General features: G+C 38.7%; 2 protein-coding genes across 3 annotated transcripts in view; one reads left to right on the top strand and one right to left on the bottom strand.

Moving 5' to 3' along the window:
* Positions 1-3,393: 3,393 nt before the first annotated feature.
* Positions 3,394-16,073, bottom strand: LOC134209174 (uncharacterized). The gene is made up of 4 exons (XM_062685157.1): positions 16,008-16,073; positions 8,423-8,751; positions 4,170-4,294; positions 3,394-3,893 (listed from the first exon to the last, which is right to left on the bottom strand). The coding sequence occupies exons 1-4, from the start codon at positions 16,071-16,073 to the stop codon at positions 3,409-3,411; spliced, it is 1,005 nt and encodes a 334-aa protein (XP_062541141.1). The 3' UTR covers positions 3,394-3,408.
* Positions 14,151-16,639, top strand: part of LOC134210693 (flightin) — an 81,761-nt gene continuing 79,272 nt past the window's right edge. For both annotated transcript variants that reach the window (XM_062686906.1, XM_062686904.1), the window contains exon 1: positions 14,151-14,308. The gene's annotated coding sequence lies outside the window, so the exon portion shown is untranslated. The remainder of the gene's footprint in view (positions 14,309-16,639) is intronic.

The following is a 16,639-nucleotide window of genomic DNA, read 5'->3' as shown; positions in this document are numbered from 1 at the left end:
CAAAAACGTTGACAGAAAACTTCCGCCCGATCGCTTTTAATCAGAGCCTACTTCACTCTTTTTGAAGCCCAACTAGAAAATCACTGCCTCACTTCGCCATGTGGCCCTCTTCCTTTTGATCTAGGATCTTTTGATGGCAATTCCCTCCTCTTCAAAGTTGGATTTTATTGACCCCCAAATCACTGTACTGATTTCAAACATCGACCGATTGGCTAAAAGGAATCATGAGTAAAGAACTGTCAGTAATTTTAATGATCCTTCAGCCACTTCTAGATGGTTTTATATACTCCATACGATGATCCAGAAATGCCCACGACTCAGCAAGGTTCCTTACATATTTTGCAAATAGTAAAAATTTCACTAAATTTCAAATCTTTTAGGTGCATATCGCCGAATTCTATTTGCTATTTGAAAACTAAATCATACTTTTGGAACACGGCATACAAAAAACAAGGCAGGCTCAGCACACATGTAAACATTCAGTTTGAATGTAAACATGTGACGTAAGTACTATCTTCGCACAAGCTGAACCGAGACGGTGCTCTACGGTCTCAGCATGCTTACTTTTGTGCTCCAACATGTGGCGATAAAATATTAGGGTCTCGCCGTGGAATCTCACTAACACACACCCAATAGCGTAGCCATGTAAAACTGATTTGTTTGCAACCACGGAACAGCTGTCAAATTATTTCAATTTGGGATTTTTGAATTTAATTTTTTGTGTTTCGTAATTAGCATAATTAAACATGGTTTTAAAATGCACTGTACCGTCGTGTGGCGTCTATTCAAGTGACCAAACGCATCAAATGTTCCGGCTTCCATCAGTAGGGAAAAGAATAAGTGAATAGCAAAAATATTTGGCAGAGCATCGTCTAGCACTATGGGTGGAGGCCTGCAGGTTGAAAAAAAGTCCTGCTTCGCACCATCGAGTCTGTAGTCGTCATTTCTTTTCTGGAAAGCCTGCAAAACCCTGGCCTGTCGATTGGATTCCGACTCGCAATCTATCGGAATCGGACATGGATTCTTCAAATGTGTCAGCGGAATTGAGAGAAGAGGCAGAAAACGATTTAAGTGGTCACAGTGAAAATCTCGATGGAAATCAATCTAGTGCTGTTTCTAGTACGTTGATGTATCACGAGGATTCAGTCAATGAGAGTAATATAGATTCAGAACGAACGGATTGTCTACTAGATAATTCAAACGGTTCATTGTTTATATTGAATGTTCTGAGTCCTTTTATGACTGCTGATCAAGAGTAAGTATTTTATAAAAAGACTACCAGCGTCGTATTACAGTTGACAGATTTTAATTAAGTATAGTCCAAATAACTTGTGGTAGAACTAATACTAAATACTTTCTTTCTTTTTGTAAATGTTCTAGGTTGTCCTTCAAGTCAACTGATTGTGATTGGTTTCAAGGTCAACATGAGCTTCCAGTCATCAACTCAGAAAATGAATCAGGTTCAATGAACTAATCTACATCACTGGAGCTTTCAAACGATGAGTCGTATGCTCATCAATCCCAATCAATAATCCCAACTGTCATATTTGCGACTTCGTACGTATATTAAATCCAATTTCATGACACTAACAATGGTTTTTAATATTCATGTTATTTTCTGCATGCAGGGTTGAAGTATCAAGTCCGGATGCCGCTCGAACGCCAATGCAAATCCGTTTCCCTTTTGACAATATCACCAACAATATCACTTCAGCTGGTGAAATGGCATATGAGAATTCCTCAAAGGTTGTATACTACAATGATGTGGGTGTGCAGACTGAATCATGCATGTTGAAAGAAGTGGAGCAATGGAAAAATATTATTGCACGATACGACAAAGAAGTTGTTTTTCTTCGAGCGCTTCGCGAAAAGCTACAGCAGAATTTACGTGCCTCAAAAAATGCGTATCAAATATCTGTTTCTTCACTTGAAACCAACGATAAAAAATGCTGCTATTTTACCTGGCTCAGCGCTGGTCGCACATTAAGACGTCTCTATGAGTCACTAAAACAAGACATACCAGAATTCGACGCATTGAATAAGGAAAAGATTTTGGTACTGACGTTGCGCAAAATCCGATTAAATGGACCATTTTGTACACTTGGGTACTTATATGATTTAAATCAATCTGCTATTTCGAAGTATTTTTACGAGACAATCAACGCCATTTTCCAGTCATGAAGGCTTTAGTTAGGTTTCAAGAACCACGTTGAAGCAGCATATGCCATCAGCATTTCGCAGAAAGTATAGTGATGCTCTAACTGTTATTATCGATTGCTTGGAAATAAACATTGAATCGCCAAATATTTAATAAAGCAATAGTGGCCAGTGCAAACGTTTTTTCCAATTACAAAAAACACAATACAATCAAAGTATTGATAAGGATAAGCGCGTCAGGCAGCATTATTTACATTAGCATTTGGTGGACGCACTTCGGAGAGGGAGATTTCTTGATGGCGGACCGAGGGTTCATTATAGATGACCTACTAGCGCCATTGAATGCATCCATAACGTATCCAGCTTTCAAGAAAAAGAGCCAACAGCTTGAGCCACTTGATGCAATTCATTCGAAAGAACTTTCATCGCTGAGAATACACGTTGAACGATTGATTGGTTCACTGCGGCAGAAGTTTTTAATATTAACGGATATAATTCACATTACAATGCTGCAACACTGGAACAATAACATTCCGGCGATCGATCAAATAATTATCATATATGACATATATGTTCAGCTCTAATTCATTAATGCCCAACGATTGTTCCTGTAGTTTAATATACTTTATTGTAACAATAAAGATTACATTTGTACATTTTATTTTTCGGTTATTTTCTTAGCTACTAGCTCTGGAAATATTACATTTTCGAGTCCGAGGCATTGGGTCCTTATTCTTGCAAATTTCCCAATAATTATCGTTGCGTTTGATCTCAAATACTAGAACCTGATGCGGTGACCACACATAAAAATAGCCAAAATTAGCTTTACAAATGTGAACCTGCATGAATGCTTGGAAGAAATATTTATGCTTCGTTTTCAATATAATATGATGTTCCTCATTTCGTGTAATGAAAGAGTCCTTTAGCTGCAATAATGTGTCAACCATATCTGCACGATTGCGAGCTGAGAAGGGGTACTTCACTTCGACTGTTATTACGCCGTGGCAGTCACACAAAAATATTGCATCCGGCGATGCACTCATAAACGGATAATCTTTATGAATTACAAATCCCGATTTTCTTTTTAACAAGCTCTGATGCAAGTGCTTCACTGATTCGAACAATTGCTCAACTGCTTTTACTTCGTAAGTTTTGCCGTATCTTGTAGCGGATGAAGTGAATCATTGGGGTGACATATTCTTTTCACCAGTCACATCGATGGTTGTTCCGGTTTTGTGCAACACACATCTTTCATGTTTGAAGCCGTGATACGCCCACTTCGGAAAACATTCCATTCCACTTGGAATCCGATTGGTCTGCGGTAAGCTTATCAATCTTCATCAACAGATCTGGATCACTTGTAAAATTGCGAATGAACTCTGCCGCTACTTTTTGTAACTGCTCAATTGTACTCTTGTTTAAAGGGTCGTAGAGTAGTTGGAAATTGTAGTTCTTAAGATCATTTTTAAGTTCAGACTCGTGTGTACAAATTGTACAACTGAAGGCCATTTGTTTTTCACCACAAAATAGAGTGGTACTAGCAACATTTATTCCGTCCATCTGTAGCGAGCTCAATAAATTTCGACAGATAAAATCGTAATTAGTTGAAGTTGATGGAGTGGTGGCATAATATGCTCTCTGGATCTGCTTGCCAAAGTCAATGTCACGTACTTTTTTATACAGGTTTTCGCTGATACTCGTCGGTGGCTTCTTCCAGTACGCCGGTAAATCAGTAACTGACAACTAGAAAAAAAAGTACACATTAGTAATGAAGAACTATTATAGATTCAGTTACTAACCGAAGTGAGCTCTCGCGATAATCGGGGTTTTTTCCCACGTCCCACTGTCGCAACCACATCGTGAGTACTGCGCATGATGGCGCGCCAGATGCCCACAACTCATAATGCAGTTGCAACATCCGGAAATGGAAGAAAACCCGATTGTCACTAATGTTCATTTTGTTTTTCAACTGGGTCTACAATACATATTTCTACTTCAGCATAATAAAAAACTTTCTTTCTTCTCGAGTATTGACGTTCGAATGCCCTCTAATGCAAACAACGTTGCACCGATATGACTGCAACATTCAAAAAGACCGATGGCACAGTTGCAGTGCGCTGCAAGTATCCTGCCGGATGTCGTGACCGGATCGAGATTTCTAGTCTCGACCGTTAGTCTCAACAATACTCAGCAAACTGAACTCACTCCCGCGTTTACACGATCATCTCAAACTGTTTACATTGGAGATGGAATAAAGTATCCTTGAACCTAAGGTAGCACGCTACACGTTTGGAAGAAACCACAACAAAAGAGTATATTCAAATTGGAAATTTAATTATTGCTCATAACACACTGCTGTGCAGTCATTATTTTTTTCCGATATTTCATAGACCTGATCTTATATACTACATTCTTCTCCTCCTCTACTCTACAGATATACAATGAACGAAAAATTACATTATTGCTACATATTTTTGATCATTGGAAAAATATCATCCACATCAATTACTTCACATTTTTTTTTGCTGGGTAAATTAAAATTCAAAGCATCCATGGAACAACTGAAATCATGAGAAAAATAATTAAATTCCTACACAATCCAATCCAAATTAGATCTTAATTCCGTTCCAAATCTAATTCAATCCAAATCCATTGTGAATTCGATTTAAATTCAATCAAAATCCAATCCAAATCCATTAAAAATTTTATTAAAATTCAACCCAAATTCCTATACAAATCCAATTCAAGCCAAATATAATCTAAACCCAATCCAAATCCAATTAAAATCCAAGCCTAAACCTAATTTAAATCTATTACAATCCAATTCAAACCCAATCAAAATCCAATCCAAATCCTATGCAATCTTATTCAAATTCAATCCAAATACAATTTGAATTAAACTTTAATCTAAATCAAAAGCCAATAAGAAACCATTACAAGTACAATGCAAATTCAGTTAAACTGCAATTCAAATTTCATTACAAATCCAATTTTAATCTAATGATTATGCAACCCAAATCCAATTCCTATACAATCAAGATCTAATCTAAATACAATTCAATTTAAACCAAATCGAATTTAAATCCAATCTAAATCCAGTCGAAATCTAATTTAAATCCAAATCCAGTCGAAACCTAATCTTAATTCAATTTGAATCCAATTCAAATTCAATCAAAGTCCAATTAAATCCAAATCCTATACAGTCCAATCCAAATTAAATCCAAGTTCAATTTAAATCCAACTTTAATCCAAATCCAAAGCCAATAAGAATCCATTCGATCCTAATTAAATTTGAATTCAATCCAAATTCCGATCTAAATCCAATACCATCCAAATCGAATTTAAATCAGATCCAAATTCAATTCAAATCCAAATTCAATCCAAAGCCAATTAGAATCCATAACAAATCCAATATGAACTTAATCAAAATACAATCCAAATTCAATGAAAATCCCATTCAAATTCGGATCCTAGTCCAGTTCAATAAAAATATTTAATCCTAATGACATCCAAATCCTATCCAATCTAAGTACAATCCAAATTCAATTTGAATCAAACTTAAATCCAAATCCAAAGCCAATAAGAATCTATTGCTAATCCAATCCTAATTCAATTACAAACCAATCCAAATTCCGACCCAAATCCAACTCAATCCAAATCCAATTCAATCCAAATCCAATCCAAATTCTGCCCCAAATCCAACTCAACCCAATTCAAATCCAAATCCAAATCCAATCCAAATCCAATCCAAATCCAATCCAAATCCAATCCAAATCCAATCCAAATCCAATCCAAATCCAATCCAAATCCAATCCAAATCCAATCCAAATCCAATCCAAATCTAATCCAAATCCAATCCAAATCCAATCCAATCCAAATCCAATCCAAATCCAATCCAAATCCAATCCAAATCCAATCCAAATCCAATCCAAATCCAATCCAAATCCAATCCAAATCCAATCCAATCCTAATCTAATCCAAATCCAAATCGAATCCAATCCAATCCAATCCAAAGCTAATTAGAATGTACTAATCCAAATTCAATTGAAATTCGATCAAAATTCCGATACAAATGCGATTTAATCCAAATCCAAACTAAATCCAATCCAAAACAATTTCAAATAAAATCCAAAAAAATCCATTTAAAAATAATCCAAAGCTAATTAAAATCCATTACAAATCCATTCCAAATTTAAATTCCGATCCAAATCTAGTTTAATTTAAATCGATTGTGAATCCGATTTAAATTCAATCAAAATCCAATCCAAATCTTATCCAATCCAATCCAAGATCAGCCGAAATTGACTCTCAATTTAATAAAACCCAATTTAAATCTAATGAACCATCAATCCAAATGCAATCCAAATCCAGTTTAAATTCAATTCAAATCCAATCCAATCCAAATCTAGTCCAATCCAAAATCAATGCAAATCCAATTTAAATCAATCAATCCAAGTCCAACGCCAATTAGAATCCATTCTAAATCCAATTCAAATTCAATTCGCATCCAATTCTTTGCCCTTCCGGCAGGGGTTCTACTGGAGACGTGAACAATCTGTCTTTTTTTTGTATTCTCATTGTGCCCTCTTTTTTGCACTTTTCAGTCTCCCGGCCTACTCCTCTGCCCTTCCGTCAGGGAGCCTACCGGAGACATAAACAATTTGTCTTTTTTTGTATTCTCATTGTGCCCTCTTTTTTGCACTTTTCAGTCTCCCGGCCTACTCCACTGCCCTTCCGTCAGGGAGCCTACCGGAGACACTTTATCTTTTTGATATTCTCATTGTGCCCTCTTTTTTTTGCACTTTTCAGTCTCCCGGCCTACTCCTCTGCCCTTCCGTCAGGGAGCCTACCGGAGACATAAACAATTTGTCTTTTTTTGTATTCTCATTGTGCCCTCTTTTTTGCACTTTTCAGTCTCCCGGCCTACTCCACTGCCCTTCCGTCAGGGAGCCTACCGGAGACACTTTATCTTTTTGATATTCTCATTGTGCCCTCTTTTTTTTTGCACTTTTCAGTCTCCCGGCCTACTCCTCTGCCCTTCCGTCAGGGAGCCTACCGGAGACATAAACAATTTGTCTTTTTTTGTATTCTCATTGTGCCCTCTTTTTTGCACTTTTCAGTCTCCCGGCCTACTCCACTGCCCTCACGCTTAAAGTCAAGTACACATCGCATGAATAGTTTTCATACATTATGGCGACGCCTTGGTCAACTCTCACTATGAGTGAAAATTTTGTGTGAAACACGAGCAGTCGCTGTGTAATGTCTCATATGTGCATGATATGTGTAAGTGAGTTTGCCTCGAACTGTCAAAGTCCCTTCGGGTCGCTATGATGGCGAACGGGTGCAGAATGTGAGGCAAGAAATCGTACTTTTTCGGAGGTTTTTCTTTTTGCTTTGATGGCGAAACAAAAAAATGTGCGAATACAAGCATCGCACTTTGTTTTGTTGATCCAAACGATTGGAGAAGCCTCTGAATAAGTATGGAAAAGTTGGCTTACTTTACCATCAATTTGGAAACATACAATTGAGGTTAGGTTCGATTTTCGACTGCTCTCTCGCTGTGTAAAATGAACTCACCTAAAATCATCGGCTATCGGTTACACAAAAATGAATAACATCGTAATAACTCATAATATGAGTTGTTCCAGGAGAGGCCCGTTTTGTGTGAACGGAACACAAAAATATGTAAGTCATTTTAAGCGTGCTTCCGTCAGGGAGCCTACCGGAGACACTTTATCTTTTTGATATTCTCATTGTGCCCTCTTTTTTTTGCACTTTTCAGTCTCCCGGCCTACTCCTCTGCCCTTCCGTCAGGGAGCCTACCGGAGACGTAAACAATCTATCTTTTTTGTTGTAATTTCGCTTTTTCACTTCGCTTTTACATATTTACCTGATTGATTTTCTATTCCACTTCAATTTTAATTTCGGGGAGCACAAACACAATCACAAAAAGCGTAGTTTTAATTAACTACCGGCTGCGTCATTGTCGTGACCCGATCGAGATTTCCAGTCTCGACCGTTAGTCTCAACAATACTCAGCAAACTGAACTCACTCCCGCGTTTACACGATCATCTCAAACTGTTTACATTGGAGATGGAATGAAGTATCCTTGAACCTAAGGTAGCACGCTACACGTTTGGAAGAAACCACAACAAAAGAGTATATTCAAATTGGAAATTTAATTATTGCTTATAACACACTGCTGTGCAGTCATTATTTTTTTTCCGATATTTCATAGACCTGATCTTATATACTACACCGGATTCACTAATTAAAATCCATGGTGTCAGAGGTTTTTCATTTAGTGCGAAGGAATGTCGTACGGATCCATGCACTGCGTATACGTCGTGCACTTTCTTTCCGGAAACACTCTTAACCCATTCATTTTTGTAATACAAAATAGCTTCCATGTCTTTAGCGCAATCTTTGGGTTGACCCGTAAATGGATTTGGATGCTCGACCAGGAATTGATATATGCTGGCAAACGTGATCGTCAAAGGCACTTCCTGCGGCGTCGTTTTCAGTGTTGACGGGTTCACTCCGTAACACATGGCGATTTTCTCGCGATATATTCGTGTAGCCACTTCACAATCCTTTAAAAAATATAAATATATAGTAATAAATAAAATTGTGATTGAAGTTAATTTCTCACCATTTTTCCACTGGAGAAGTCGATTTACCAATTGACAACTAATTGTTTCTTATTTTCAATCAGCAAACATAAGTAGTAGTGAAACTTCTCACTAATACTAAGGGACGCAGAAACCCTAATGCGTCACTCTTCAAGTGTCATTTTTCTAACGAGCCTAGGGAGGCCCCAAAATGCCCTAGGAGCTGCCAGCTAAAAGGCGTTTTGCCTCATGAGTTTTCCGGCAACAGAATATCACCACTTTTTTTAAATGTGAGCATTATCAATATGATTGAGATTTTTGACATTTTTTGAATGGCATCAACTAGCTATATTGTTTAACTGTTGCGTGAGGTAGAAACACCCATGAAAATTGTTATAGCTAAGGCATAGAAGCAGTTTATGCTTAGCTAGGGCATATTGCCACTCCTTCCCCTACCTTGTTGTCTGTAATTGCTTTTGGGAGAGATTCAAAATTATATTGGAATGTGAATTGAGGATGAGGATCGTAGTGTGCCGCGCGCGATGGATGTAAATTTTTTTTCGCTACTTGATTTTTTTCCGTTTTGGCTGATTATTTAAAAAACGAAAGCCAATTTGTGTAGTGATGTTTTACAATAGTTCGAATTATAACGTGGCGTTTGTGGTGGTACGCTGCTTTAGTGAAAAATGAAACTACTTCCGAGGAACATCTTTCCACTTCGGTTGTTGAGTTTCGTATGTTTGCCACAATGCGCCGCATGCAAAATCAGGATTCGCAGTCGCAACCTGCCACCGAATTTGGTGAGATTGTTTTGCTATGGATTTACTACTATTTTATTTCATCGAATTTTTATTTCTGAACCAATCTGTGCTGGATTCGAGAATCCGGAAGTTTGTTTATGGATCCATTATCCAATTGATAATGGTAGAATAAACAGGCGAGGAATTTTGTAAACAAATGTGGCCTCGGTTAGTTAGTTGATGGGCTACAGCTCTTCGATGAACCTACGCCGAATGGAGTCCTTCTCCACTGGACTCGATCCTGGGCCAATCGCTTCCAGTCGCCCTGAACATTGAGCGCCCTCAGGTCATCTTCAACTGCAAAATGTGACCTCGGACTGGTCATGAAATACCAGGCAGTCTGAAACGGGTCACTGGAGCTGCAATAGAGCTAGCACCTTCTAACTCCCGGATTAAATCTGACTGTTAAATCATGTAATACAGACAGCTTTCTTCCATAACATCACTGCCAGACAGTGGGGGTTAGATTGGAGACACACACAGATTCAAAATTATATTGGAATGTAAAATATTGCACATTTTTTCTTAGTGAGAGAGGGGCGCCCAACACAGATTTCACCAAGGACACCGGGAACCCACGCTACAGCTCTGTGTATATGTAATCGCATAAAATTTTAAAGGGAAGTCTTATTTACTTCAACCAAGTTTTCCAAATTCCATACGAAATTTACCATTTTGGGGAACATCTCACAACACATTTTCTCGTGGCGCACGGCAGGAAAGAAACGATTAGAGCGATCAATTTTGTATCTAGCGTGACACTAGAAAATAGCGCATCAACATTTGCAAACATGAAGTTACCAAATACATAAATCAAAATCAAATATAGGAGAGGGTCGAGACAAACAATTGATAATAAACAAGACAGATAAGTCAAATAAACGAAAGAATCGTTTCCTGATATTCTTCCAGCTATAGGTCCAGAAATATTTCCGGACATTCTTCCAGGAATTCTTCCAGATTATCCACCAGGAATTCCTTCGAATATTCCTCCAGATATTCGTTCGGAAATGCTTCCAGGTATAAGTACGAATATTCCAGCATGAATGCATCCGGATATTTCTCCAGATATTCCTTTGGATATTTCTGCAATAATTTCTTCGGGAATTCCTCCGACCGGGAATTCCTTCAGAAAATCGTAAGGATATTCCTCCAGGAATTCTTTCGGAGATTCCACCAGGAATTTCCTCGGATATTCCTCCAGGAATTCTTTTAACTATTCCTACAGGATTTCAATCGGATATTCCTCCAGGAATTCTTACGAACATTACTCCAAGAATTCCTCCGGATATTCTTCCGGGTATTTTGCCAGGAATTCCTCTGGATATTGCTCCAGTAGTGTTTCCGGATATTCCTCCAGTTATTTATCCGGAAATTCCTCCCGGAATTCCTTTAGGAATTTTGAATATAAGGAGGAATTCCTGAAGCAATATACGACAAAAATCCTGGAGGAATATCCAGAGGAATTCGCATTGGACATTTTTTTAGAGGAATAGACGGAGAAGTTCTTGAAGAAATATCCGAAGGGATTCCTGAGGAATATCAAGAGGAATTCCTGTAAGAAAGTCAGGAGGAAATCAAATATTCAAAAGAAGAAGAAATATTCCCAAGACTTTCTTAAGAAATATCAGAAAGAATATCTGGAGGTATTCCTGAAGAGACATTTGGAGGAATTCATGGATGAGTATTTGAGATTCCTGGAGGAATATCCGAAGGAAATCATAAAACAAAATCTGGAAGAATTCCTTAAGAAATATCCAAAGGAATGTTAAAAAAACTGTCCCGGAGGAATACCTAGTGAAATTTCTGAAGAAATATTCGGAGGCATTGATGGAGGAAGATTTGAAGGAATTCCTGAAAAAATGTCCGAAAGAAATCCTTGAGTAATACTTGGAGGAATTCATGAAAAAAAATATGCTTCTTGGGAGCCGTACACTTATTAGGTAAGCAATTTGACTGGGTTTTTCAAACACCCCTCCCCCAATGTAAGATTCTTCCCAAACAATTTTTATATTTTCATGGAGCTTAAGAAAATGGAAGAACCCCCTCCCCTCATAAGTGTTACGTAATTATTGTACGACCCCTTATTTGTCTTATTTGTCTTATTTGTCTTATTTGTCTTATTTGTCTTATTTGTCTTATTTGTCTTATTTGTCTTATTTGTCTTATTTGTCTTATTTGTCTTATTTGTCTTATTTGTCTTATTTGTCTTATTTGTCTTATTTGTCTTATTTGTCTTATTTGTCTTATTTGTCTTATTTGTCTTATTTGTCTTATTTGTCTTATTTGTCTTATTTGTCTTATTTGTCTTATTTGTCTTATTTGTCTTTATTTGTCTTATTTGGCTTATGTCTTATTTGTTTTATTTGTTTTGTCTGTTGTCTTATTTGTCTTATTTGTCTTATTTGTCTTATTTGTCTTATTTGTCTTATTTGTCTTATTTGTCTTATTTGTCTTATTTGTCTTATTTGTCTTATTTGTCTTATTTGTCTTATTTGTCTTATTTGTCTTATTTGTCTTATTTGTCTTATTTGTCTTATTTGTCTTATTTGTCTTATTTGTCTTATTTGTCTTATTTGTCTTATTTGTCTTATTTGTCTTATTTGTCTTATCGTTTCTGCAACAAATCAACTGAAGGCTTCGTGATCGGCGCTTGTGCTAAAGTTTTCCGTTCGCTATTGCACAGGAAAAAGGTAAATTGCACTTATTGCATGAAGAAGAAATTTGTCATGACCGGAATTATTTTAACAGAATCATCAAAATGAAAGCAGCTCCAGGACACAATTTGAAGACCTTACAACATCTCATATGCCCAGATTAGGGACGTAAGCGAAAGACAAATACTCGGAGGACATAATTGGGTTAATACCGCGGCTGGGGACATCATGGAAGGCATTGTTGATTCGGTAGATCATTTGAATCAAACTCATCTCAAGATCATACAACATCTCATATGCTTGGATTTGAGAAGCAAGTGAAAGAAAAATACTCGGGGACATAATTGGGCTGATAACGCGGCTGGGGCATCGTGAAAGCCTTGGTGTATTCGACACACTATTTGATTCAAACTTCAGGACGATTTGTAGATCTTACTACATCTCGTATGTCTGGATTTGAGACGCAAGTGAAAGAAAAATACTCGGAGGACATAATTGGGTTGATACCGCGGCTGGGGACATCATGGAAGCCTTGGTTGATTCGGTAGATCATTAGATTAAAACTTCAGGACGATTTGAAGACCTTACTACATCTCATATGTCTGGATTTGAGACGCAAGTGAAAGACAAATACTTGGAGGACATAATTGGGTGATTACCATGGCTGGGGACATCATGGAAGACTTGGTGGATTCGGTAGACCATTTGATTCAAACTCCAGCACAATTTGGAGACCTTACATCATCTCATATTTGTGAATTTGAGACGCAAGTGAAAGACAAATACTTGGAGGACATAATTGGGTTGTTACCGCAGCTGGGGACATCAGGAAAGACTTGGTTGATTCGGAAGACCATTTGATACAAACTCCAGGACAATTTGGAGATCTTAGAACAACTCATGTGTCTACATTTGAGACGCAAGTGAAATCAAATACTCGGAGGACATATTTGGGATGAAACCGACTAGGGAGTTGGATGACCTGAAAAAAACGGCTGCTTAAGGCATATTGAGATTGGTTTAATAGATCATATAGGGCATGAACCATTAAAAAAAAGAGATAACAGTTTTTTCGTTACGCTTGTAGACCTTAGGTCCTTGGTTACGCGTGTAGACTCCAGGAAATTCTTGGATGGCCTGGAATGGAACAATTGTTGAAGGCAAATGATGAATGTACAAAGCATCTACTTTGTTCTTTGGGTTTCTAAGACTGCCTTCTCATATGCTTACTTTTGGATGTCAATAATGTTTCAAATTCTGTTTACGTCACGTGCCGTAAAAAGGGGCCGTAAAAAGACGTATAAAACCTGCCGTAAAAAGAAGGTTGAGTGAATTTTGAAGCATATCTCATTTTTGTATATTTTCCAAAAATATATCTATCATGCAGTACGGAACTTTACCGTATTATCCATCAATCAGGTTTTAATTACATTTTGTCTACAATTTATTCAAAGCATTTGAAAATGATCTTCCTATGCTGTAGGATCTGTAAAAGTTAACACCGTCATGTGTCTTCTTATTTTCACTAGAAACCGTCTATTGTAAGCAGCACCAAAAGTTGATAAAAATTGGCGTCAAAGTGAATAATTCATGGATATATCCGTGGCAGTAGTTATTTCTCGATTATTTTTTTTTACAATCGAATTAATTTTTTTACAATCCAATCGATTTCTGTCGCATCTTCTCCTAATGTGCAACGATCTATCCTTGCAAAAAATAACGACGAAGACGATGATACTCAATACGATAAATATTCCCACGCGTACGCATCGTTGCCACTAACTCAATCGGTTAGGTGGGTGTGTGCCGCCCGTGTTGACCAAACGTGTGAACAGCAGAGCAGCAGCACTTAAATCAAGGCGAAATACACATAAAATCGCCGTTCGAAATCACGCAAATCGAACGGTTTTCTTCGCGGAAATCCCCTTTGGACTCGGCTACGGCCGGTGTGCAACGGTCGTGGTGCTCGTGTCGTGCCATCTCACTCACGGTGTGGTCCCAGCGCCAATTTAATAATGATTTGCACGAGATAAAGTTAGTCTCTTTGTTCATTCCACCGGATTAACAGCTCATCCTCTTCAGGTACGGAAGTGGTTACCTCAATTGGAAAATTTTGATTGTTCCGCGGAAAGTGAGGGGAAATATAGATCGCAATCGATGGATATTTGAACTGTGATTGTTATGAATTATTTGAAGTGATTCAATGGACTGTTTCGAAGGAATAATAGCACATAGTGCATGGACTGATTTGTGACCAACAGAAACGGAAAAGTGATTTGAAATCGAAGGGGTTGAATATTCGATAGATCATCAGTGATTTGGTTCAACATTCAATGATTATATAATCAATTGTCTATTCGTGATACCACATGAAGAGTTCTAATACTTGACTATTTGTACTAGTTTTAGCATATTAGCTGATAATTTCTTAATTACTTCCAAAACTGGCAGAGCTCATTTGTGTGCTGTATTGAAATGCTGAACTTGTGTGGTTTGAAATATCTACTTGGGTCCCCTCGATTACTGTCCTCGACCATAATTACGCAAGCAGATGACCTGATTTTTTGCTCATCACTAGAACTCAATACGAAAAGAAAACCCAGTGATTCGGTTATCATACGGTCGAGTAATATACGTTTGGGGTGGCAATAGGAGCGCCTCCTGAAAACTTATATCGGGCCCCTATTTCGGTTTAACAGGATTTTCCTAAGGATTTTCCAACAACTAAGTAAAGAATATGCTTTTCGCATAGGTTTGAATATTTGGTAAATAACTCAAGTAACCATTAGCACAATACGGCTATTTGAAAACTTATAAGCATTAATGTAGCACTATGTGGCCGATTTGGCCTTGGACCTCCTTACCTCGCTGCCTATCATACTGCCAAATTGTCGCTGTGCGTGGGAGTAACTACATGTCACCGGGCCGACTTAAATTGAAGAACGTTACGTCGATTATCGTATTTATTATTTATTTAATCAGACTAAGGCCCAAGTGACCTGTGCGGTATATAAGAGTCTTCTCCATTCGGCTCGGTCCATGGCTACACGTCACCAACCACGCAGTCTACGGAGGGTCCGCAAATCGTAGATCATTCTGTCACAACCTGCGAAACCTAGCGACTTGCAGTTCCATGTTCCAAGCCTCCAATCGTGATCCTTTATTCGTCGCCCAGGTCTTTGTCGATTATATCGAGTCGTATTATTTCTTATATTGTTCGTAATTATTGGTTTTTCAGGCGGCCTATTGGGCCTGGGTAAACCTCCTGTCTCGTCGGAGGGCCGTCGTGTCAGGTCTGTTTTTTGACCTGACACCAGGACTTGGGCTTGTGCGCTTTGAGCGGCACACGGTCGCTTTGGTGGGACCTACTTGCGGATACATGCAGCTTTTTATAGGAATTTAACAGGGCCCACTGGCAAGCCCCACAACTCGCAGATGGCCTGGGGAGGGATCGTCAAGCCCTTGGACATAGTCCCTGCTGCCCACACGTCGATTATCGATTTACCCCGTATCGCTGGAAGGTGCCTCGGGAGCCGTCTTTGCCTAGCACGACGTTCAGCTTGGCACCTTGCAGCGTATGCCCCCTCTGGTTAGTACAACGGCTACACTACTTTGATACCCACGCAACACTAGACAACTGGTTTGCGAAAAGGTCTATCAGCCACCTTGGTGGGGCGTAGCAACTGCAGTAGTACATTCTATTTAGCATCACTATAATTACGCCCTCTTGGACGAGGATCATCTTGCCCGCTTTCGTCCGCCTTATGCTACGTTTACGAACCTCTTTACCAAAGTCCAAGGCGCTGCGCATCGTCTTGAGCACATCGGCGTAGAAATCTTTGTTCATTTTCACCATCAGCATTTCCCCTTCTCCCTGGCTCTTGCTAGTGTGTGCCGCTTTCTTCTCCTTCGCCTTCCAGGCTACCCTTTCACAAAGACCATTCGACCACTGGTTCCCATCTCCGGAGGCCAACTGCCTTGTTTTGCCCCAGCCCTCTTCTTACCCTCTTTGCCCTTTGTGGGCCTGATCTCCGTTTTCTCACCGCCTTTTGGCGTTCTTTTACGTCTCTGGCGCGTTTTTTCGTCCACCGCTCTATGATCATCATGATCGTGATATTATGGAAGGGAAAGGGGCATTCTCTGTTCACTTCTCCGCCTAGCCTCAGCCTTCCAGCCTAGCCGCGCTGGTGCTGGCCTACTCATTTTAAACTGCACTTTTCAAAAAGTTTATGCAGGAAGGCGTGAGCTTTGACATGCGGCATTGATTAGTTTAGAACTTGGCTGCTAGGAGATAATATATTTGAAATCATTATTTTAGACTACACAAGATATTCCTATCGCATAAATTTGATATTTGTAAAAATGATGTCATAAGCAAATGTCGTCTGGTGGGAATTAATTGTCTTGTGACGG

This window comes from Armigeres subalbatus, chromosome 2 (genome assembly GCF_024139115.2).
Source record: "Armigeres subalbatus isolate Guangzhou_Male chromosome 2, GZ_Asu_2, whole genome shotgun sequence".
NCBI lineage: Eukaryota > Metazoa > Arthropoda > Insecta > Diptera > Culicidae > Armigeres > Armigeres subalbatus.
The sequence above is the reverse complement of the archived record's forward strand: the minus strand, read 5'-3'. Positions and strand labels throughout refer to the sequence as shown.

Excerpts from the sequence above, each read along its gene's own strand:
- LOC134209174 (XM_062685157.1), bottom strand. The coding sequence starts at position 16,073 with ATGAACAAAGATTTCTACGCCGATGTGCTCAAGACGATGCGCAGCGCC. Across the intron at positions 4,295-8,422 it reads CCATGGATTTTAATTAGTGA|ATCCGGCAGGATACTTGCAG; the intron begins ATCCGGTGTAGT and ends TCCGGTCACGAC. Across the intron at positions 3,894-4,169 it reads AATACTCGAGAAGAAAGAAA|TTACTGATTTACCGGCGTAC; the intron begins GTTTTTTATTAT and ends TCTAGTTGTCAG.